The sequence below is a fragment of the Argopecten irradians genome, chromosome 3, assembly GCF_041381155.1.
Source record: "Argopecten irradians isolate NY chromosome 3, Ai_NY, whole genome shotgun sequence".
NCBI classification, from domain to species: domain Eukaryota; kingdom Metazoa; phylum Mollusca; class Bivalvia; order Pectinida; family Pectinidae; genus Argopecten; species Argopecten irradians.
The window spans coordinates 43,033,681-43,056,678 of NC_091136.1; the positions used below are offsets into that span (position 1 = coordinate 43,033,681).

The window sequence follows — 22,998 nt, forward strand, 5'->3', positions numbered from 1 at the left end:
GCTGATGTTTTCATTTTCTCTTGTTGGTTTTATGATAACAGTCTCCAATGAACTTTATGAAGGTAGAATGCAATATTACTGATAGATGGATCTATTGGAATGTTAATTTTGATTATTAAAAGCAAACAAACAACGCATAATACACGTATTTAAACCGCTTCAACCAATCTATCAATTAATCAAAAATCTAACCCAAAAGCCCTTATTTGTATACTAGTTACAATATGTTAATAAGTGTGATGTTTCCGGAAATATATTTTGACTGTTTACATGGTTGTGACTTATCCTCTGGTTGACCTTATTTACATCAGCTACTGTAAACCAACTTTCATTGTGTGATCCAAATTAATTTGCGTTTGCTTATCTCCCTTATTAAAACATCACTTAGCTAACCTGTTGAACATTGTGAGCAATACAGAAGATTTAAACGTGTAGTAGTTGATAACTATATTATTAAGAATTCGAATGAAATATGGACACTAGGCCGGTAGTAGGTCTATGCAGTGTATCTTTGGCAGCTCTTACTCTTAGATAAACGCATGTGAGAAAAAGTACACTACATGTATTACCGTATTTTCCGGACTATAAGTCGCACCATTGGTATATTGCACGTATAGTGCACTTATAGCGAGGATACATTTATTCACTTTACATTAATTTATATTATTTGGTACGGAATAACCGTTCGACAAGTATATTGTGGATGAACTCGCCTTGATTGACACTATATGTTGATTTTGTGGGATAAAGTAGAGTACAAGCATTGTCGTTTCCAATGATTTGCTAGATATAAACGACGCATTTTTACCATTTCTTTAAATTAATTGCTAAGGATAATGAAGGTCGCAGTTACTACTGGAACAACGGTACTACATATTACATACTAATAACGTATCACATAAATATGACATGAAAAATATAATGATATATCCAATATGCATGTATATACAAAGATTCACGGCGATTCGAAGGAAAAAGTAAAACAATTATCGATATTTTATAATAAGTTTCTAATAAAGCACATGTATATGTTAGATTTAAACGCACACAAAGCATGTATATAAGTTACCTATATATAATTCACATCTTCTATTAATATCCAGACTCTCAAAACAGTTTATGCACTCACGCCATCTCTAACATTGTGACGTCAAATTACAAGAGATCCCAGAGGGATCTTGGCGCCCACCAAAGAATGATCTATGTCTGACAATGGAAAGAGGGATCTTTTCCCTGCTTTTCAAACTTTTTCAAACACACTACATAAAAAATTTGAGACAGATCGCTATAGTACTTTCTAAGAAATAGTGGTAACAAACTTCAACAATGAAATCTAAGATGGCGACCGGTTGGCCATCTTGTTTACCGATCAGTCCCGAAAGGCATTATGGATCAGTCCTTAAAGGTACTATGCAAAACTAGGGTACAAAGGGAAACTATGCATGGAATTTAAGAAAGATCCCTTCAGTACTTTTTGAGAAATAGCGATAACAAACTTTAACTATCAAAATCCAAGATGGCTGTCGGCCGGTCATCTTGTTTACCGATCGGTCCCAAAATACAATATGCACAATTTGGGTCCTAGGGGAACCTACATATGAAATTTGAGAGAGATCCCTTCAGTACTTTTGAGAAATAGCGGTAACAAACTTTAACTATCAAAATCCAAGATAGCCGCCTGTCAGCCATCTTATTTACCGATCGGTCCCAAAATGCAACATGCACAACAAGTGGCCCTAGGGGAACCTATGTATGAAATTTGAGAAAGATACCTTCAGTACTTTTTTAGAAATAGCGGTAAAAACTTTTAACTATCAAAATCCAAGATGGCCGCCTGTCAGCCATATTGTTGACCGATCGGTCCCAAAATGCAACATGCCCAACAAGGGCCCTAGGGGAACCTATATATGAAATTTGAGAAAGATCCCTTCAGTACTTTTTTAGAAATAGCGGTAACAAAGTTAAACTATCAAAATCCAAGATGGCCGCCTGTCGGACATCTTGTTGACCGATCGGTCCGAAAATGCAATATGCACAACTAGAGTCCTAGGGAAACCTGTATATGAAATTTGAGAAAGACTCCTTCAGCACTTTTTGAGAAATAGCGGTAACAAACTTTAACTATCAAAATCCAAGATGACCGCCTGTCAGCCATCTTGTTGACCGATCGGTCCGAAAATGCAATATGCACAACTAGGGTCCTAGGGGAACCTGTATATGAAATTTGAGAAAGATCCCTTCAGCACTTTTTGAGAAATAGCGGTAACAAACTTTAACTATCAAAATCCAAGATGAACGTTTCCACATAGATCATCCCCCCATCACACACGTACAGATTTGGATACCGCTGTTCAAAGTTACTTTTATTTCTTAGTCGCATAAAGTCATCCTAAGCCCCAGGCCCCGATTTCTCGAAACAAAAGTGCAGACTTAATATATAGGTTGGGAGAGATAGCTATTACCCATAATTTCTTATCAATCAAATATAGTTTTTTAGTAAGATAGGAGAACATAAATATCGCCTGCCTAGAAAATTTGACAAAAATCTTCTTTGGTAGTGACACTCTTGAATGTCTACCCCCCAGTAATCGTAAGGTAAAAAATTGCTCTGCAAAATGAATATGCTACTGAGTAAGTTCTAAACCCTTAGCATTAATAAGCTCCTTCTCCAAGTCCACAAGCATATATTTCAACCTTTCCTCGTCATATTCCAACAGTTTAGGGTACAGGATTCCTATAATCATTGCATCCACTAGGTCGACTCAGGAGCTCTGGTCCTAATCATACGCTCAACCGATTAAGCTAACGAGAAATTTTCTCTAACCGAAAGGTACATGAACATTGTATGTTGCGGCTAGTTTTGGCCAGGGTTACAGATGTAAAATGAACCTCTTCGATTGAAGACGTTCTCGTCACATCCTAAAGGTAAATGAGTATTAGTTATCTTTCCTTCGTCTTTTGTAGTTTAGATATATTTGTCCGATGTCAGTTCTTTCTGAGGAGACGTGGTGTCAGCAGCGGCGCTCGCTCTGCGCTTTCTGTTCCGGATGAAACGTAGAATACAGAGCAGTACTTGAGATATACATAAGAGCAAGCATATCCACGATCCTCCCTGCAGTACGAGAAGAGCTTTTGGTTAAAGCTTGAAATGGAAGCAGTATACTATCATGTTAATTACCCTGTAACATAACATCCATTGCTGAATTTTGGTGAGTCATTACAAGATATATTTCTGACAAGAATGGTAGACACACTAGTGTTAACTTAAAAAAAACCGTTTCTTGGATTTTAGAAATCAAATAAATAAAGAAGATAAACAAAAATGAATACATAGGATGAAATGATCGAAATCCTCTACGTTTTAGTCAATATGAATAATATGTTATTGTTATATTATATTTTCGACAACTGTCCACTTACCTCTGCCACTGACAGACGGTCATGAAAACTCCCAATATTAAACTTTCCTTTGGTCAGTATGTTTGTCCATTCGTTATCTTGTGCGTCAACACAGCTACAATTTCAAAGGAGTTGTTGATTTGTAACCTTTTCTGTAGTTTATTACATGTACTTTGTTCTATTATGACTTTCGTTCTAAAATTAAATAAGATATAAGTAATATAATTGTAATATAATAAGAAGATCATATACTGTACGTTGAAGCCACCAAAAGAAACATCTTTACAGTAAATACTGATATACATACAAAATTATTTTGTGTTTTGACTTTTGTTTGTTAGTATATATCTTACTGTTTGATAAAGCCTTTAGATGTGAGCTTGCTGCAGAAATCTGCGAATCCAACGCTGATGAGACAAGACGTGATGAGGACGAGAGCCGTCAGCAGGGAGTTCGACAGCACAAATGGCATAACCCACATCTGGGAACTGTGAAAGGACAGATCAAGTTATCTACTGGGTTATTGGAACGTGAGGAACCAGTACACCCTAACATGAATTCATTTATGGATATTATTTTTGATTAGGGTAAGTAAGAGGGTTTATACATATATTAAATCATGCATTTAACTCTAGTGCCACTAGAACGACCGATCCCTAGAAGAAGCTCTCAATAACAATAAATTACAGCCTTTGAAAACTTTGATATCGTTTTTGACTGTCTTTCAAATACAAAGTGATAGTTCGACTGGATCTCCTATCACATTGCTCACAGAAGTTGGCATATATGAGAATTAAAAAGACAAACATATGTATTTCTGCGTCATACAAATGTTCCGTCCTTTATGGAAAAGTCAAACAGTCGATATAATGAAATAAGTTTAATCATACAAAATTCTTTTGACTGCATTTTAGAATTATTATTAATGTTTTGTTTCATGTTTCTCAAAGATTGGTTCATTAAGATATACTCACTGTATACGTAAATATACATAGTGATTTAGTATGCAATCTCAAGGGATTTTACAAAAGACAAAGCTTTACTTACGCTATGCTAGGGTCTGTATGAGACTTATGGAGGGCGTATGAGCAGTAGATTCCGAGTCCCACGCAGTAAAATATACACCCAAACACACTGACCCAGATAGGCATCTGACAGTTCACAACGTCACTTGACGTCATCACAAATGACGTCGAGTTCTTCCAATCAAAATGTCCATATAAAATACAAGATCCATCAAATTTTATCTGTAAGAAGATTTCAACCATCAACTCATTGATTATCTTTCTGATCAAGCTGGCTAATTTGCAACCATTCAACATATGTCATTACGAAAAAAAACCAGTTGTGATACGGTAGTATACCCAAGTGTCTTACTAATTCGGGTTTATATAGCACATAGGTATAAAGCCAGTGATCTTACGCACGAAGACGATCGACACAGAAAATACAAATATACATTTACCTCTCTCTCTCTCTCTCTCTCTTAACGTTAAATATCTTGATTTAAACAAATTTGGCATTAAATTTATGCAATTGATGGCATTTCGATATGACTCTCATATGTTACTAATGTATTCGATTCGTCTGTACACAGCGACGTATAATGTAAATGCCGAAATCTCTACAAAGACATTATTATGCCTCCAAAGTGTTGTTACAAGCAGCGTTATATAATTGTATGTAATGTTTTGAAAAGGTTTATTACAGTTTTTTGTTAAATGACTACAACTATCAGTACCTTAAATGTTAATGTTGGATGCAGAGGTTGTTGGATTTTTGTCGATGTTTCTGTTAACAGACGCGAGGAGCATCACCTAATTGTTTACACAAGACGTACACACAAGTCAGTAGAATCAGCGTTATCTTATCTAGGTACATAGACACGATGGACTGCTGAGGTAAAACGTAAATATGTCACTGAGGTTCAGGCGACCTTAACAAATAGATATCTCAACGTACACCTTACAAATAAAAGTAGAATCAGAGGATTAATTTGGGTTAGCACAAAATATGCCAAGACAACAAGAAAAAAGAAAGGATGGTAAATGGTGCATGCTATATAGCTTGACATGTTTTTGTTTGTTATTCTATTATGGGTTTAATATTTCTGTAATATGTTGGGTCATATGCGGACATGGTAATATGAATAATGAAAGACAAGCAGAAAGAGCATTTTCCCCCAATTTACAAATAATCAGAATCGGGAAGGTCAATAGAAAAAAAACTATTTAAGGTATCTTAATAATTTTAACAGGTAAAACGAAACGATAAAAAAAATCAAATTATTCATCCGATCTACTTTACGTAATTAGAATCATGTCTCATGTTCTGAAGGAGGATCAGGTCGGGAGGAATTGATATTTGGGAAGATTTCAGGGCACTAATATTAGGGGAGAATGCAAGATTTTACAGTACTGATATTAGCGGAGAATACAAGATTTTAGGGTACTAATATCAAGGGAGAATGCAAGATTTTAGGGTACTGATATTAGGGGAGAATGCAAGGAGATTATAATATAAAAGGCGAGGTATGGAACACATCGTGCTAACTTTAAGTGATGTCGGTTATCTTTGTCAAGCTGGTATAACAATGCAGGAAGTATGCCTACACTGTCAAAATGACAAACTTACTCAAGCCCTCGATCGGTGTTTATGACGAGTTTAAAAAGGCAAATGTGCTACAAAGTTTAAGGGCCGATAATAAGTTTATTGAAATAAGAACAACGCCTAATAATTTTCTATTACATTGCAGTGGTATAAGTCAATATTTGTCATACTTATATTGCATTTCAGACCAAATCTAGAGGAACCTTACCGTGGTTACTCCAACTGAAATTGACACTACGAATCCACAGATGGTCGTGGCGAAATATATACAAGTCTGGATGAGAAGTTGTAGGTCCACAAACGCCATGGTGAGATACCAATAGGTCCAAGTGACCTTCAATCACTCCCACATATGTGCACCGGTATTAGAATCTCAGTCAAAAGTTGTTATTAATCTGATAATAACGTGCGATATCAGCTAATGCTATCGTTAGTGTTATGTATATCCGTGTCTTAGGAGTAAATATTATCCAATGTTACCCTATATATCCCTGAATAGTCGGTCACAATAGATATAAAAATCATCAGCATAAGGAAATACATGTAGCTTGTAACCGTTGAAATTATCATTAATACTGTACGACATACGCCCCCTTTTATATAGGACACGGTTACTTACAATGTAATTATATTGCAGTGTGTAGCCGGTCCTGAGCCAGGTTGAGCCTGGTACTAAGCCTAATGGATTTACACATGTAAATATCAATGAAGTAAATGGAGAGAACTGCATTTGAAGGTACATGTAACTTACAGTAAATAAGGTTTCTTTCGTGTCTTCTAAGGTTCGCGATTTCCACATCAAACTAACTTTTCTTCGAAGTCGGTTTATATTTTCCTTTCCAGTGACCATACATGCATACTTATAAACCCGAACAAATGGAAGAAATCAAACAAACACCTTATCCTTTCATAATTTATTCCTTTAACATTTTAAGATACATTTACAATGTAACTTTACCTTGTAATACTTTCTTTAAATCGAGCGAAAAATGATCGAAATGCTCTCCATGAGATAACAAATGTACAGAAATATCCGTTCCGTGAAGCAATTGCCATGTCATCGTCATGCCAGTTCAATGATAATGCTAAAAAACTAACATATCTGGTGTTTTTTCTGCGATTTACACAACTATAGAACCATGACATAATTTATTTGAACACTAGACATTGAAGATCCAGAAAATATTTACAGATATGTACCTTAATTGAGTTCCATAATCACCAAACAAAATAAATTTGCAAATACCATTTTACTTTTGTTTTTAGCTTTCAGGAAACGCAGTTCTTACAATGCACTGGTTATGCCATCAGTATGACGAGAAAAAGACGCCTGCTTAAAAACCAGCAAGCTTTCAGTGGAATGCGGTCAATGTAAGTGCATAATTTATCTGTAGATGTATTTTTTTTTACGAAGTTCAAAGAACTTAAAATTAATTCTAAACACAAGACAAGAAAAAAAGAAAATGACGAACAAGCTGCCCGCCTCCTTTCCCGATATCCCAGTCGCTGCCGATGCATATACACGGACATCAGAATCAATTGATATGATTAACTGAATTCTCGTTATACGAAAACATTCAAAAGCGAAGCCAATTGATGCAATAGCAAAACCTACAAAACTCAAAACAATCGGTGTATGGTATAATCTGAAACTACTTCGTTTTAAACACACAGAACATTCGTCCAAAGACATCAGATAATGTGTGATGGACATGAAAAATGAAAAATCAATTTGGATTTTGAAACGTATGGTAAATTTCAAGAAAATGCAATATATCTAAAATGTTAAAAATCACATAGTTTAGTTGTTCATGCGTCCTGAGGTAGATAATGAACTAGTTAACTAATACATAGTTTGAACTGTCTTTTTAAGTGTACATACCTAAATCCAAATCTGATGTATTCGAAAGCAAAATTCGGCAATTACATAAAGCTGAATTACTACTACTGAACACATCAGACCTATATGTTGACAACATTTCATGTATTATAATTCATATGCCTAAGTTTAAAATCACTAATTCTATATCTATAGTTTGTAATGTATGCGTATGTATTGATGTGCGTGGGTGTATGTATGCATGTAATATGTACATGTATATATAACCTAATTAGTTACCTCCTCTGTTTTGTTGTTACATAATTATAAATTTCAAAATATTGTAAATACATGTATAATTTTAAGGAAGAATTCATATAGGTTCTGTATGTTCTTCGATCCTTTTGACTCGATATACCTTGTCAATAAATTCATTAAAATGAAATGAACATTTCAGTTCAGGTAACAAAATACTGTCTATTGTGTCTACGGCTTCTATATAAAGATTTAAATAATATGAGGGATAACTTGTAATTCTGGAGAATTTTTACAAGATGGCGTCTACCAACTACAACACACTTTATAGTATGAGGCAATTGATATGTCAAATAGCTATGCCAACATTAGAACTCAAAAATTCTTTTCTAATTTAATTATCATTTTTGCTCGTTGAATTCATTTCAACAATTGAACATAAATGTGATATTAATAAATTTCAACTTAAGAGTTAAAACGTGTACAGACACGATGACATTTAGATTTTTGTTTTGATAGTTAAACATCTTTCTTCATAAATTTTCTCTTCTATCTGATAGATAAGGCAAATTTGATACATGATATGTAGATTATACATAATTATAAACGTTTTAATGATAACAATTTTATAATATTTAATAGAATGACTAATCATTAATCGGAGTAACATAACTTTAATGAGTATTAAATTTTACATACATATATTAGTCTTATTTCTTCATCAAAAATAAAAAATAAACTTATACTTGAAGTAACAGACTTTGACACTTAATCTCAGAATTGAGTCATGATCATAACATTTCATTAATAATTGGATGGAAACTTTTTTCTACGCTCAACGTTTTAAATATACTTCATAGATAATAATTACTCATCCCCGAACATTTTTCTACACTCATCTTTTTAAATATACTTAAAGGTAATAACAACTACTCATCTTAAGGGATATGATCAGTCTCTATCACTTTAAAAGGAAAAAAAACCGTCCATAAATAATGTTTCTCATAAGCACAAGATCGTTGATCAAAGACATGACGGGTGTTAGTAAATGTAATAAAGGGGAGAGCCCATCAAATCATCTACAGAAGACAACATATGAAATTTACCATAAGTTTAATAATGTATATGTATATTAGATTTTTTCTCTCTCTAAAATATAGACCTATAATATAAGAAAAAAGACGCAAAAGTTATCTCCTTCTCTCTGCACGTTCTATATCATCCGTGTGAAAGTAAGGGAAATAACTTTGACATATTACATATACACACTGTAACAAAAATACCTTTAAGAGTATTAAATATGACCACATTACACTGATGTTTCGACACTACCAACACAAATGTTCATCTACTTTCAAGCATTTTACACGAACATAGCGATACTCGATTTTGTAACAACAATTTATCACAACGCAGTGGAGTCATCAAAACATTTCCATATTACCTTTATCAAGAATCAGCAACTTGGTTATTAGGGATGTAAATTATGAGCCTTTAATTTCACAATTTTAACACCTATTGTTGATTTTCTTCTTATGTTTTCTGTCTAAGACACAACAGAACAATAAAAACACATGCCGTACATTATACTTGTTTGAATACAGATGCAAAATCTCTCTGGTCACTAACAATAGTACAACGGTAAACATGAATAATTCATCACCAAATACTTTCATAAATAGAGAAATACAAACGCACAAACCAAACACTAGCTAGTGAACATCAATGGTGATTTTTGGCAAGACTGGGATAGAGAATATAGCACAGCATAATTCCTATTGAACACGTAGCACAGCAACACAATCTTAATATATACCCTACATATGAAAATCAAGAAAGATTCAAAATAATGCGACGTTAACATGAACTGGAACTTAGTCATGGTTAATTTCGTGGATTTCCATGAAGTTTTCTAGTTTTTTTGATAAAAGTAATAACAATAGAGGAATGGTAACATGAATATACAATACAAAATTTCACTATCGGAAACAATCAGTGGTGATACAGCCATTTGATAATATGCATGCATACATGTATCAGGTTTCCAGAAATAAATAAGTACATTCTTCTACGATCACTATAGCTAACAGCAACCATACGAGAACAATGTTCCATAAATTTGCATATTGTCATTATTGCATAATCTTAGATTTATTGTTGTTGTATTTATTATTTAACAATTAACGTTAGTTTACAGAAGGGCCATTTAATCCAAAAACAAATCATAATCAATTGCAAATATAATAATTTCCATCATTATAAAGTTAAATATTTTACTGTAATACCATCCCAAGCTCTTTCAAATGAACATTTAAAAAACGTTAACATTTTAGTAGAAGATACCTGGTCTATTAAATAGTTAATAATTTAATAATACATGTATGTATAATGATATATGGGACTAGAATATGTATATATGATATTGTGTTGTATGAAATTTAATACCATACAATATTCAAATAGTGTAATACTTCTGAATGTTAAAGCATAATGCAAAAATAATGAATAAACTTTGTAAAAAATTATAAATACACTAACGGCATATATAACATATATAACAATTGATAACAAAACATGTACGTGTGTATCTTTTTTCAGATGTAGTGGAATGTTGCCACCTAAATAAAAGGCCATATCATATTGGAAATGTCAAACATTAAGTCTTAAACATGTTTCATATCAGGAACATTTAATGAGATTATAACAATGAATAACATTGATGCATATTATCATACCAGTATATGCAAATGTATACATACAGAAAAAAACCTGTGAAGTCAGTCATTGTTTGGATAACATTACTGTAAACTAGATTTTAATTCATTTTCGTGGCGACATAATTTCGTATTTTCAAAGCCAACACATGTTCTCAGAACATTTTCGCGGTACTTTCAGTAATTGACTTTCATGGTGTCCTAAGGGCCGCGAAATATACGAAATTCAATTGTACGCGAACATAGGTAAGTTCGCAGTAAAGGTAAATCTTAATACGAAGAATAAGCTAGATATCACGAAGAAAACCATATACTATAATGCCATTTGAATCCATCCAGCAACTTCTTATTGCACCACTATCCAAAGTCATACTTTGACTTGTTCCGATACAATATCAAGTAAGTATGAATATTTGTCAATATGTGCTAAAATCATTTGGATAGCAGTATAACTTATGAAGTAGTGTTACATAAAAATACAGATACCATACTCCCTTTCAAAGATTGACAAAGATTATTTCATTCATTCAACCTTATGACTTCAAATGAAAGTAGAATCCAAAAGTGATGTCAAATTTTAACATGATAGAAAAAATACAGTAGAATCTAGCAAAAATATAACTTATCACTCCTATAAAAAAAAACTTTCCAATTTCATATGGCTAAAAAAGTTAGTTTTTTTTTTAAATTTTGACTGCATTATGTGGCATTGTATTACAGCATATTAAAGTGCAACGGGACCACACATAGAATATAATTTATAAAGTGTCATAAGGCCTAAAGGCACACCAACATACATGTGGACATATAACAACAGCGCTATTACATATCAAATTGAAGTCGTAGTACTTACATGTATCTACTTTCTTTTTAACCATACATAACACATAGATAGTGTTTGGACCCACCATGTGTCAATCTACTTGGACACATTGTTATGTCACTATTGCATCATTAGATTCGGACACATCACATATCACTGAGTTTTGACACATTATATGTCATCTTTTTGAAAAATCACATGTTGAATCGTTAGGACACACGTACTACATATCAAATTTTTGAAACAAAAATAATTCCGTGTTTCAACTCGACACGTACATCATCACGTGGCTCCATGTTTGGATACTTCAAACAAACCTCTTTTGAAAAATGTTTCAAACTCACACAAGACTTGCTTTGTTAGATACTTGTTATTTGAGGCATGTAAGGAACAAGATGGCGTCCTCTGGCAAATTGATAGGAAGTTCTGCATGTATAACTGTAAACAAATCAAATTACATCAATATTAGATGACAGATATTAACATAAAAAGCTGAACTGCTCAAGAAAAGTTTTTCAATCGTCATTGATACAAAGGTATACGGTTTCTTAAGTTCATGCTATCTTCTGAAAGAGTTCCAAATTTTTAGAAAACTGAATCTTTACATACCTCTAACTGCTTCTGCCTCTCTGCCACAACTTTTTCAGATCTACTGAACAACTTTTTTGGAGGAAACACCAATGAATTCACCTGTAAAAGCAATTATAACATTTGATATCTATATAGGGAGTTACTTTTATAACTAAATAAAGGAAAAAAAATGTCATCTATATTTCAAACGTATGCAAGCAATGATATGACGTTGGCAAATACCGTTTGTCGCTAACCTAAGATTCGAAGTATCAGCAAGTTATGTTGGATTTAATTTGATTGAGGAGAATATGCAACATAAAATAAATATACAAGCTAGAACTACAACAATTATCTTGCTCACAAAGAAAAATCTTTTTTATAAACAAACCTCAGGGATTTTGTTTTTCCAGTACTGGTGTAATTGCCGAAATTTGCTATATCGCCGATAAATCGTCCAAGAATCGTCACCGATGATAATCTGAAAAGAATAAACAAGCATTAGCAAGACGTTCTCTCCTCACTTTCAAATTAATAAATCAACATAATAATTAAGCTATAGATATCAAAATAACACAAATAAGAAAAGCATATCAGATATGTGATATTGCCGTTTTATTTTTTCAAATTTACTGTTTACTTCAAACACCAATTTTACAAGCAAACTGAGCTACAAGACTTCATTATAAATTAATGAAAAACTGTTTAATCAAAACAAATCAGTTTTATGCAGTGAACTATACAGAGATCTCACCTTTACTTCATATTCATAATGATGATCAGATCCGTAACCTTGGAGACGGTATGATGGAATGGTGACCTTGAGAAGATTAAGGTCACCAGAGTATGTTAGACTACCTCTGCTACCAAACTGAAATTGAAACAGAATTTGTTTATACTACCTAGTCAAAGAACTTGTGGACTTAAAAGATGACTCTTAAAAGGGAAAAGGAGAGGATCTGGCGGGTCATTAACAGTAGTGATGATAATTTTTATGGTTTCATTCTGCTTAATAAATATAGCATAAAGCTTGTAAATTTCAGATTTCTTTTTCACCTGTGTAAATCTGTTTTAAGTATATCATATTGAAGAAGAAAGATTTTTCGCCAGGAGCCTGATAACCAGAAACATCTTTTAAATTACAGAAAACTAAAATGGGAGTCAAACATTTTACAGGAAATCTTACACTTCCACGATGTGGTGATATATTCCCCTCTTGCCCGGTATCAGAAGACTGAAACACAATACGGTAATGCAAAATTTATATTTTCTTCTAAATGAAATATGCAATCTTAGAGGAATAAGTTTTAAATACAATTTACATTGAATAAGTTTTTGTAATACAATTTACATTGTATTCATGTCTAAACGCCATTGATAATGTTGATTAAGCTCATTTCCTCCACCCATAATAACGAAATGTACATCTTATTTTTGGTAGGAATATGTACAATGTAGCAGACGATTTTTTTCTGATTTATCAGAAGTGCTTCGTTTGATTCCATTTGCAGCAAATCAGGGATGTGAAGATTAAAAGGAAGATGTTGAGACATATCACGACTTAACAATTTCCTGTTTTTCAACAAAAGAACCTACTGTAGATAAAACGATGAAACGTTTTAGAGAAAGTTGAAGGTTAGTCAATGAGCAGCTAGATAACAATGTAATATTTAATTTACCAGAATCTAATTGTTAAAGAAAATATTTTGTGAAATATATACTATTATGACTTATGTGCATTGTACCATTTCTTAATTTCGTCTTGAAATCAATCAATTAAACTTATTTTTATTTGATCTCTGTTCTGAATGTATACCTATGGTTCAAAATATATGAATTGTCTGTTTAAAAGGACAGTGGAGTAATCAGTCTTACGCATTATTATTATTAACTCATGATGTGATTTTTTATTGTTTCTACACATGAAATACATGGTATTTAGTTTGATGTCGGTTTGGAAATTAATATGGTAATATTGTAGCGATTGGTTGATAGATAATAGAAAATATATATCGAACAAAATGACTAGTACTATTATCACTAATTCAGCACGCTTTCAAAACCATTTTGGAAAACTCATATTCACTTCAAAGATTCTGGAAGTGCTAACAACAGAATACCACAATATTATGAATAAATCTAATTTGAATGCTTGATTAATATTAAACATACTCACCATAACAGTAGCATACGGATTTGACTTGCTTGAATTGGCAGTCTTGGAGGGTTTTCCGTTACTAGAAAGACAATGTTATTGGACTTTGTAGTTAAATCAAGAATCACTGCCACAAAATTAATTTACTTTCGCTTCCCACATCTGTATTGAGGTATACAGTCAAGTATATTTCTGAAAGCTTTACCAGGTTCTATTATGGTTTGAAAGTTAGAGCCAGGACAAGACCAAATAGGAGAACCAAAGCCGGAATAACTGAACTAAGTTCTACACTATACAGACACACATCGAACATCATGCCAGAGGTAAGGATAAAATTCTCAGATGTTAATTTATGTGGTAGTGCAATGTCAGTTTTATAAGACGTACGTGATCTTCTCTAATTTCGCCTTTAGCTGACGGACCTCTCGATTGTGTTGTTCCTTTATCTTCTGTATCTCTTCTGCTCTGTCTTCTTGTTCTTTTTGTCTTTCCACCTTTCTTCTGTTTTCTCGCTCTACTTTCTCTTCAAACATTCTCCTTTTCACTTCTTGTTCCACCAAGGCGTTTATCCTGAATAAAAATAACAGTTGCTTAAATGTATTTGTGCATTATTCCATATACCTAACAATTTTTGCTAAAACCGAATTACAGACTGTTCTATGTTCCTTTATGATATACTTTGACAGAAGATGATGTTGAACTGAAAGCAACTTAAAGTGGAATTCGAGAAACATTTATCTAGTTAACAGGTCCACAAGCTCATTTACGCAAGTACATTGTATTTTTCGTTTTTTTTTAACCATTTTAAGAAACTGAAATATACACGACATTTTCATATTTTTCGTACTAAGTCTAGACTTTTTGATGTTATTTGTTCTTACATACCTCTCCTGCCTCTCCAGCTCCTGAAGCTTGAGGACCTCATACTCAATTTTATCCATTTCTGCATTTCTCTCCTCCTCAAACCGCCGTTGCTTTTCGTCCAGATCTGCCCTAGCAGATTCTACCTCCCTTTTCAATGATTCTATTTGCTATTTACAAAAAAGAAGACAAAACTATACTTTTAATGTGTCAAACCAAATATGAAAATTATGTTGTTACATTTCTTGTAGTGTTATCGATATATATTTACATTCTGGGTGTTTCGTCACTATATGAATCAACCAACTCACGAAAACAAACATTTGCCTATGAAAACACTATGAATACACTATGACTACAACGATTCTCGTGCATCGATCAGCTGATTTCAAACAATACGTTTCATATAAAAAATAGTCCCCCACAATATTTTAATGTATAATCTCTAATGTGTTGTTTCTTGATATAGAATCAACAAAGGTTTACTGTAATAAGTCAATCAAAACTTATATTAACTATATTTCTTGTTTATCGTTTGTCATTTGCAAAAATAGGTCGACCGGAAGCCGGAAGCTTGAAAACGCGACATTGTGAAACGACTTTGTCATCCAGCTGTTCTATCAATCTCATTTCTCGTCGTATATGCATGTCATAGTTTTAAAAATACCGATAATATAATAACCTTTCAATAATTTTTATTTCAATAAATTATTCTAATGTAAATATATGGATTGAATATATTTTTCTAATTTTCATAGCGGCTATGAATAGCAGAAGCTATCTACATATCTTCCGAGGAACGCTAACACGCTCCACGGGATATGTAGATAGCCTCTGCTATTCATAGCCGCTATGAAAATTAGAAAAACACATTCAATCCCTATATATTGTCATGCATCTCACAAATATCAAGCAGTTTACGAAATCAATCTTTCTGCTAGTTTATTGTAAAACGGTCTTGTGAGCACTTTTTATTATTTGATTTAAGTTTTGTCAATGCAAGTAAAGATGTGAGAAAAAAATATCATAAGAAACTTTTGAAATGAATGAGAAACATTATTGGGTATATTACATATAAAGCACCATTGTACGGACAATTCAAATGATCAGAATAGGTTATATTTTCACACCTGTATCTTCTTCTCTAGTTTAGCGTCCTCTGACAATCTTTCCCAGCCATTTTCTTCTGCATCACACAACGCTGCAGCTTCTTTGTTCATCAACAGTCTTCATTATTAGTTTGATAAAACAGAGCATCATACCCACAGTTATTCACATAATTATCAAAATTCAAATTATTTTATCTGTATCCTTTTCTTTTATGATCTATATTATTTTGATTTTCACTTCAGGGATTAATCTGAATTACACCAAGAAACTCCAGACTGGAATACATCCTTATCCATTTTTTAAAAAATACAATTAAATGTAAACTTTTCTCTTTTTTAAAGATTTTATATTCATTTGTTTTCAAGACTTCATCAGCAATGCTGAAAAAATGCGGGTAGAAAGATAAAAAGATAATCTGTACTTTGGCAAAATTAACTTGTTGAACATATCAGAATCTGAAAAGACGAGGACTAAAAGGAGTATGTTCTCCTATAAAGCTGATCCGTAATATAGAACCTTCAATATTTAAACATACTAAAACGATTCCACAAAATATGATATTATTGTATTTACAGCTACTGTATATATTAATTAATACCTTTCCCTGTCTGACTGTATTTTCCTCAGTTCTTTCTTATAATTAGTTTCCACCTCTATGACCTTATTACTTATATCGGTCAGCTTCTCACTGACCACCTCCTCGTCCATCATCTTACTGGTCAGCTCTGTTTGTCTCTGGTCTAACTCTGCTAGCTCCTGTGTTGTCAAGTCAACCACTTCACTTAATCTGTCATCACAACACACTAATTCCTTATCAATCTCATTCGCCTCGTCCCGTGTCCTGTTCAACATTTCTTCCTTTTCCGAGATTTGTTGTGACAATGTCTTCAGGTCATCATCGGAATCCAGTATTATGTGACGCATCTTACTTTCAATTTCGTTTAATTTCTCCGTTTTCTTGAATTCCATTTGGTCCATCTCTTTTTCTATTGCATCAACTAACTCTTTCTCTTCGTGACTGACTCTTTCTTCCTCCTCCTTTAAAAGAGTTCTAGCCATTTCCAGTTCGTGTTTCTCATCTTCGAACTTTTCTCTTTCATCATCACTCATATTATGCTGGTTTTGTGCCTTAAGCTGATGTTTCTTCTCGAGCTCCGACAAATCCTTCCATGCTTCCTCAATTCCTTGATTCTTAACTGCATTTTTTTCCAAAGATGGATGCCACTTGTCTGTCATTTCCTCTTTTTCTTTCTCCCATTGAGCAAGAAACTCACATTTGTCTTGTTCAAGGGATACTATTTTGGACTTCAAGTCATCATTAGTGTCAAGAAGTGACATTTTCCTTGATTCAAATGTCGACTGCATGTTCTTTAGGTCATTCACACCAGTCTTCAGTTTCTGCTCAGCCTACAATTTTTAAATACCATTATGCTTGACAATCATTAAATTTATTAGACTACGACTCAATCCTGATCATTTCTTAATTCTAAAGCAAATGTTAGAGCAAAACAAAAAAGGCAGAGTTTTCCTAAAGAAACAAAATATTATTCAAAGTTACAATTTTAGACTTAGAATTGAAAGTGATGATTATGATTGCATGATTATGTACATGTATTAAAAGAACATTAATATTCATGACATCACTTCCAATCTTTATTTTACATCACCTGGTATATTATGTGATCATCGCTACAATGAAAGTAGAAGAAAATTATCACTTTCAATATAACATGGCAGTGATACTTGTATTGATGATTAAAGTGTCTTACTTGTGCCTTTTGACACATAAGATCCTTAACCTTGGCTGTGATCTCTGTTTCTGTGTCAACCTTTGATTTCTCTCGGACAGCCTGTCTGCTCACCAAGGCCTGGAGCTCTGATGTTTGATCTTCATGTTCTTTTTTAATTCTCTCACTTTCCTGTATTTGTGTTATATAGATAATTGAGTATAGCATTAAATCTATTTTTGAAACAAAGTTTCATCACAATAACATAAACTTGGCGTTAACGTTATTTATTAGCATGCTGTTAAGCATGCTGCTCTCATATTCGTCCTACAAGATTATAAAACATGCTGGCATGTATACACTTAATTGATACAACCATGTAATATGAAGTCCTTCCTGTTGATTTACTTAAGCATTGCCAACTGAACAGAGGCAAATTCAACATGAAACGCTAGCGCGCTTCATGGAATTTGCCTCAGTCCAGTTTGCATTCATATTGGCTATGAATGCCCACTGAAAGACGTTCAATGCTTATATTTACATTTGGTTACAATTTTATGATGAAATCCCAAGGAATTTCGCATCTATAATGAATAAATTATTTGTTATTGTCATGGGTGAAACAGCCATTTGAACAGCCGTCTTACGTGATCGCTGGCACGACAATTGTGACGTCACAATGATAATGACGTCATGACAAGCGCTTGAAGTTCATTGCCTATATGACTGCCAACTGCGCTTGGTACTGTAGTGAAAATGTAAATATATGATTATAAAACTATCTGTCCAAGGCTATCTGATCAAACCTCTATTATTTACCTAAAATGTAGGTCAGTTTTATCATTTTACCTGTTCCAAGCTCTGTGTTGTTGTTGCAGCCTGCTGAGTTATCCACATTTCCTTTTCTTCTAATATCTTCAATTTTTCTCCAATGCTAATTTCCTGAAGAAAAAACCCCAACAGTGTCTGACAACATGTATATTCACTTGATTTCAAATCACAAAACAATCTTAATTCCATATTACACCCAGTCATATGCTACACAAATGACTGTCAATATGAATTTCTATTACTGACATATACAGTGAAGCTGATAGAGTAATGGTACTGTAATATACAAAGATATATAGGGTCGTAAATAAGTGTTCATTTTATATGAGATTTTATGAAACGAGTCTAAGCCTTGGCGAGCAAAACTTAAATCTTAGAGATGAGTTAGACTCGTTTCATAAAATCTCATATCAAATGAACTCAAATTTAAGATACTTTTTATCACATAACTCCAACAACCTACATTTAGAAGAATCTCACGTCAAAATGTTTTGCGAAAATCCATTTTGTCACACCGTCCTTGAAATCCTGACGTCATTTCAATTTTTTCTGTCATGACGTCACAATGAATTTCCAACCAATTAAATTCACTCAAGGTCATATTACACTAGTGACAATCACTGGGTATCAGGCGGATTATGTGATAAAATCTGATTTCCCTGCATTTAGGACAACTAACTCTCTCTAAATGCAACATACAAACATACTACCAAAGACACCAAGTAGAACACCCCACTTTATACTGATATTATTGTGCTACCTCACTGATGCATTGCTTTGGACAACTAGTTGAGCAATCCTTTAGACACATCTGCCCATATAAAACTGATAAACCCTGGTAGTTATCTTTTCTAGAAATACGCATCACTAACCAAGTTTCGACTAGAAACACTATTTTCTATCAAATCGAATTTTTGTATGGTTAAGTCCTAGTTCGCTAAACCTGCCTATACTATTAGGCTTTTAAAAAACAAAATTGCCTAATATATAGGCATTTTTTTTTTTTTTTTTTTAAAAAGCCTAATAATATAGGCAGGTTTAGCGGACTAGTTCAGTCCAGGACAGAAGTCAAATTTGTTTCATCATCAGCCAAATCGTTTACCTCATCGAACTGTTCTTGGATCATCAAAAGTTCCTCCTCCTTCTCCTGCAGATATTTCTCCAGTTTATCTTGTGCCTCGTCTCTGTCATTGTCTGCCTTCTTGTGGCGCTTTTCCATCACAGTGATTTGGGTTCTACAACAGTTAATCATATACACACTGAAATTTGTTTTTTAAGATGCCAAAAATAATTCAAGAGAAACGTTTGTATCTCAATTATATTAGCATATACATGTAGCTATATAGCATGTTCAAGTTCACTGAGTAAGTACCAGGCAGGTTTTTTTGCAAAAACAAAACTGTCAATATTTACTAAATAATTTGCTAAAGTTGCTATCAGGCATTAATTAATTTGCCAAAAATATGATGGAAAATTGATTTTTATGAATACAACTAGAAATTATCCAACTGTTTGTATTATTTATGAATAAATCATCCAACTTTTTGTATTATTTATGAATAAATCATACTTTTAATCACTGAATTTCCATAGAATTTAAAGCGCATATATATCAAGAGTTTATTAAAGAACAAAACTGATACTTTATACGTATATCAAATGATGAATAATACATGACATCACTTTAAGCATAATAAAGTTTGAAATTAAAAGCAATTTTGTGCAATTTGGCTGTTAAAATAAATCCTCCATGTTCAAATATAACTTCTCCTATGCTTAAAATTTTCAATACTTCCACACAAAACAGAAAGATAATTCAATGATTTGTAATGTTATTCTTGGCCATGATGTTTTAATCCTCTTTAACCTTTCTTTTACAATATTTAGTTCAAAGTAATCGATGTATGGAGATTTAGGATTTTCACAACAATGTTCAAAAGACGTTCTCATTACATGGAGGATGATAGGGGGATTTAAGCCACACCCACGTGGTATCTAATACTACTTTTGAAGCTTAAGTTTGTTATCCAATAGAATCAGATCCATAAAGCAAGCAAATACAAATCACTACTCTACCAAATCAAAGCTCTCAATATCATGGAAATTAAGTCCAATTTGAAAACCACACAAAGTCGAGAAAAGCAGGTTTAGCAATTTTGCTTCATAGCATTCTGATTTAATAATAAAATTGTAAGGACAAAAGCTTTAAGGAATAAGATTAAAACACTGTACCTTTAGTTTACACCTATTTACACCTTTAAACTGATTTATAATGAAGTGTTCACCAGCCCATCACCTACATGCTCCATTGCTAGCATTTTCTAATCCGTACAACATACACTTCACATATACAATAATAGTTCAATATCAATTCCGACTTAACTTTTATTGGTGAATTATTATTCATTTTGTTCATGAAAGACATCCTTAAGGTAGCTCCATACTTTTGGGAAAACCCATGTCATTTTTTACTAACAGGTCTTATTTTCTTGCATTTTTCATGCAGATTACAAATCTGTATAGAAAAATGGGTGTTCTATAACTACTTTTTGAAATATTTGAGTTTGAAATATACCATCCGTACAAATTAGCTGGTCGATAATAGAAAACTTCATAAAAATATGTTTTCGGTTATATTAGGGTGAATGTAGTCTCAATCCTGTTGATTTTTGTCCTTAATTTCTAACGATAGAATGAAATACAAAACTATTCTATAATTTGTGCAATCTTTTTCCTTATATCTAAACATCTTGTAATAAAATGCCATACTTGAGAATATATTAACATTACAAAATGAAATAAATCGGTTTTTTAATATTGAAGTAAAAAATGAATTCTTAGTCATACCAGTCAATAAAATTTCTATAACTTTATTTAAGATTTTATTTTTAGGTAGAATAATCTAAGATATTGTTTAGTTATTATGCCATTTTTTAGTATTTTTGGCTGGTGCAAATAGCTTCTTTCAACTCTCACTATAATAATAGATTTCCACACCGTTAAATCCAACAAAAAAGTGGGGAAAGATTCTTTTGAAAGCCGTAGATATAGACTCACACTTGCATATTTCGAGCACACACATATTGCATATTCCTGCGAACAAAGCAATGCATATGCCAGTTACATACAAAATGTTGAAAACAATTCCAGCTCTAAGTAAACAACAAACAATTAATATAAAATACTACACACTTATGGCAATAGACACAAAATAATATCATCAGGTTCTATTACTAATATTAAACTACATAAATATGATCTTCTATTGATGAAATTATAATTGCAAATTTTAATCAAAAACATACGGTGAACCCTTGTAGTCTCAAAGTTGTTAGAATAAAAAAAAAAATACAATTCAAATTTTTGAAGCATATAAGTTAAACCAACTGAAATGTTTAGTATGATGCCTGGTTGGGGCTAACTTTAATTGAACAGCACTATCTTCATTTTGTCATACACAAATGGAGATTTAACAAATAAGGGTTCGACATAATTTCTAGTAGATTTTCTTTCTTGTGTTTAACTTTTTTTAAATGAAATTGATTTTGGTTGATTTTTTAAAGTGAATAGTCGGGCAAAGAAAACCAGTCTAAATGCGTTCATTGGCCTTCTAAAAGTTCTCACATATTTATAGGACGGTCAAGTTCTGCTTAGTTTCCCAGTTCTGACCATTATAGTAAAGAAAAGTTGAAAGCATTGAAAGCGAGGCTGTGTGGAAATGTAACCACGGACATAGTGAGCCAGGAGGACGTTTTAGAATTCCCATACTTTAAATTAATTTCTTCGTACGCAGACAGATTTTGACGAGAGATTTTATTTTTCCATTTCATAAGAAATTATACTGGATACATTCACACCATTTTTACCGACTTTAGCCATCCTTGCCCGACTGTTCGCTTTAATTTCTTACAAAGTGCTGTATATCACCAATTATCCATATTTGGTCAACAACTCTGACTGATATTGCAAACCAAAAATTAGCCACTTTTTTTTTAGCATTTTCAACCCAAAAAAGTACCTGCGCAAAGTACACTGGTGCACAATTTCCACAAGTTTTTATGGTACCACGTTATTATAAGGTCATACATACATTAAAGTGTAGCAATTCATGAACATGTAACAAG

The 22,998-nt window shown here is 32.8% G+C and overlaps 2 protein-coding genes and 1 long non-coding RNA gene across 5 annotated transcripts in view; 1 reads left to right on the forward strand and 2 right to left on the reverse strand.

Moving 5' to 3' along the window:
- Window positions 1-2,300: 2,300 nt before the first annotated feature.
- LOC138318679 (transmembrane protein 179B-like) lies at window positions 2,301-6,602 on the reverse strand. The gene is made up of 5 exons (XM_069261277.1): window positions 6,218-6,602; window positions 4,447-4,646; window positions 3,753-3,887; window positions 3,421-3,514; window positions 2,301-3,112 (listed from the first exon to the last, which is right to left on the reverse strand). Exons 1-5 carry the CDS (start codon window positions 6,314-6,316, stop codon window positions 2,966-2,968), a joined length of 675 nt encoding a protein of 224 aa, XP_069117378.1. The 5' UTR covers window positions 6,317-6,602; the 3' UTR covers window positions 2,301-2,965.
- Window positions 6,603-6,908: 306 nt separating this feature from the next.
- The window catches only part of LOC138318680 (kinesin-like protein KIF16B), a 31,597-nt gene continuing 15,507 nt past the window's right edge, over window positions 6,909-22,998 (reverse strand). The window contains exons 23-36 of one of the 3 annotated variants that reach the window (XM_069261278.1): window positions 21,932-21,967; window positions 19,977-20,109; window positions 18,893-18,985; window positions 18,086-18,235; window positions 16,915-17,723; window positions 16,337-16,433; window positions 15,231-15,376; window positions 14,733-14,915; window positions 14,367-14,427; window positions 13,377-13,424; window positions 12,945-13,061; window positions 12,582-12,671; window positions 12,230-12,310; window positions 6,909-12,058 (exon numbers count right to left, since the gene is read on the reverse strand). In XM_069261278.1, coding sequence (XP_069117379.1) covers window positions 11,903-12,058; window positions 12,230-12,310; window positions 12,582-12,671; window positions 12,945-13,061; window positions 13,377-13,424; window positions 14,367-14,427; window positions 14,733-14,915; window positions 15,231-15,376; window positions 16,337-16,433; window positions 16,915-17,723; window positions 18,086-18,235; window positions 18,893-18,985; window positions 19,977-20,109; window positions 21,932-21,967 — 2,200 coding nt within the window. In that variant the 3' untranslated portion in view covers window positions 6,909-11,902. Of the gene's footprint in view, window positions 12,059-12,229; window positions 12,311-12,581; window positions 12,672-12,944; window positions 13,062-13,376; window positions 13,425-14,366; window positions 14,428-14,732; window positions 14,916-15,230; window positions 15,377-16,336; window positions 16,434-16,914; window positions 17,724-18,085; window positions 18,236-18,892; window positions 18,986-19,976; window positions 20,110-21,931; window positions 21,968-22,998 lie in introns of those variants that run through there. The other 2 variants (XM_069261279.1, XR_011207904.1) reach the window with 2 other exon arrangements.
- On the forward strand, window positions 13,336-13,986 carry LOC138318681 (uncharacterized). Its single transcript, XR_011207905.1, has 2 exons — window positions 13,336-13,439; window positions 13,702-13,986. It is a non-coding gene; the product is annotated as an uncharacterized lncRNA (long non-coding RNA).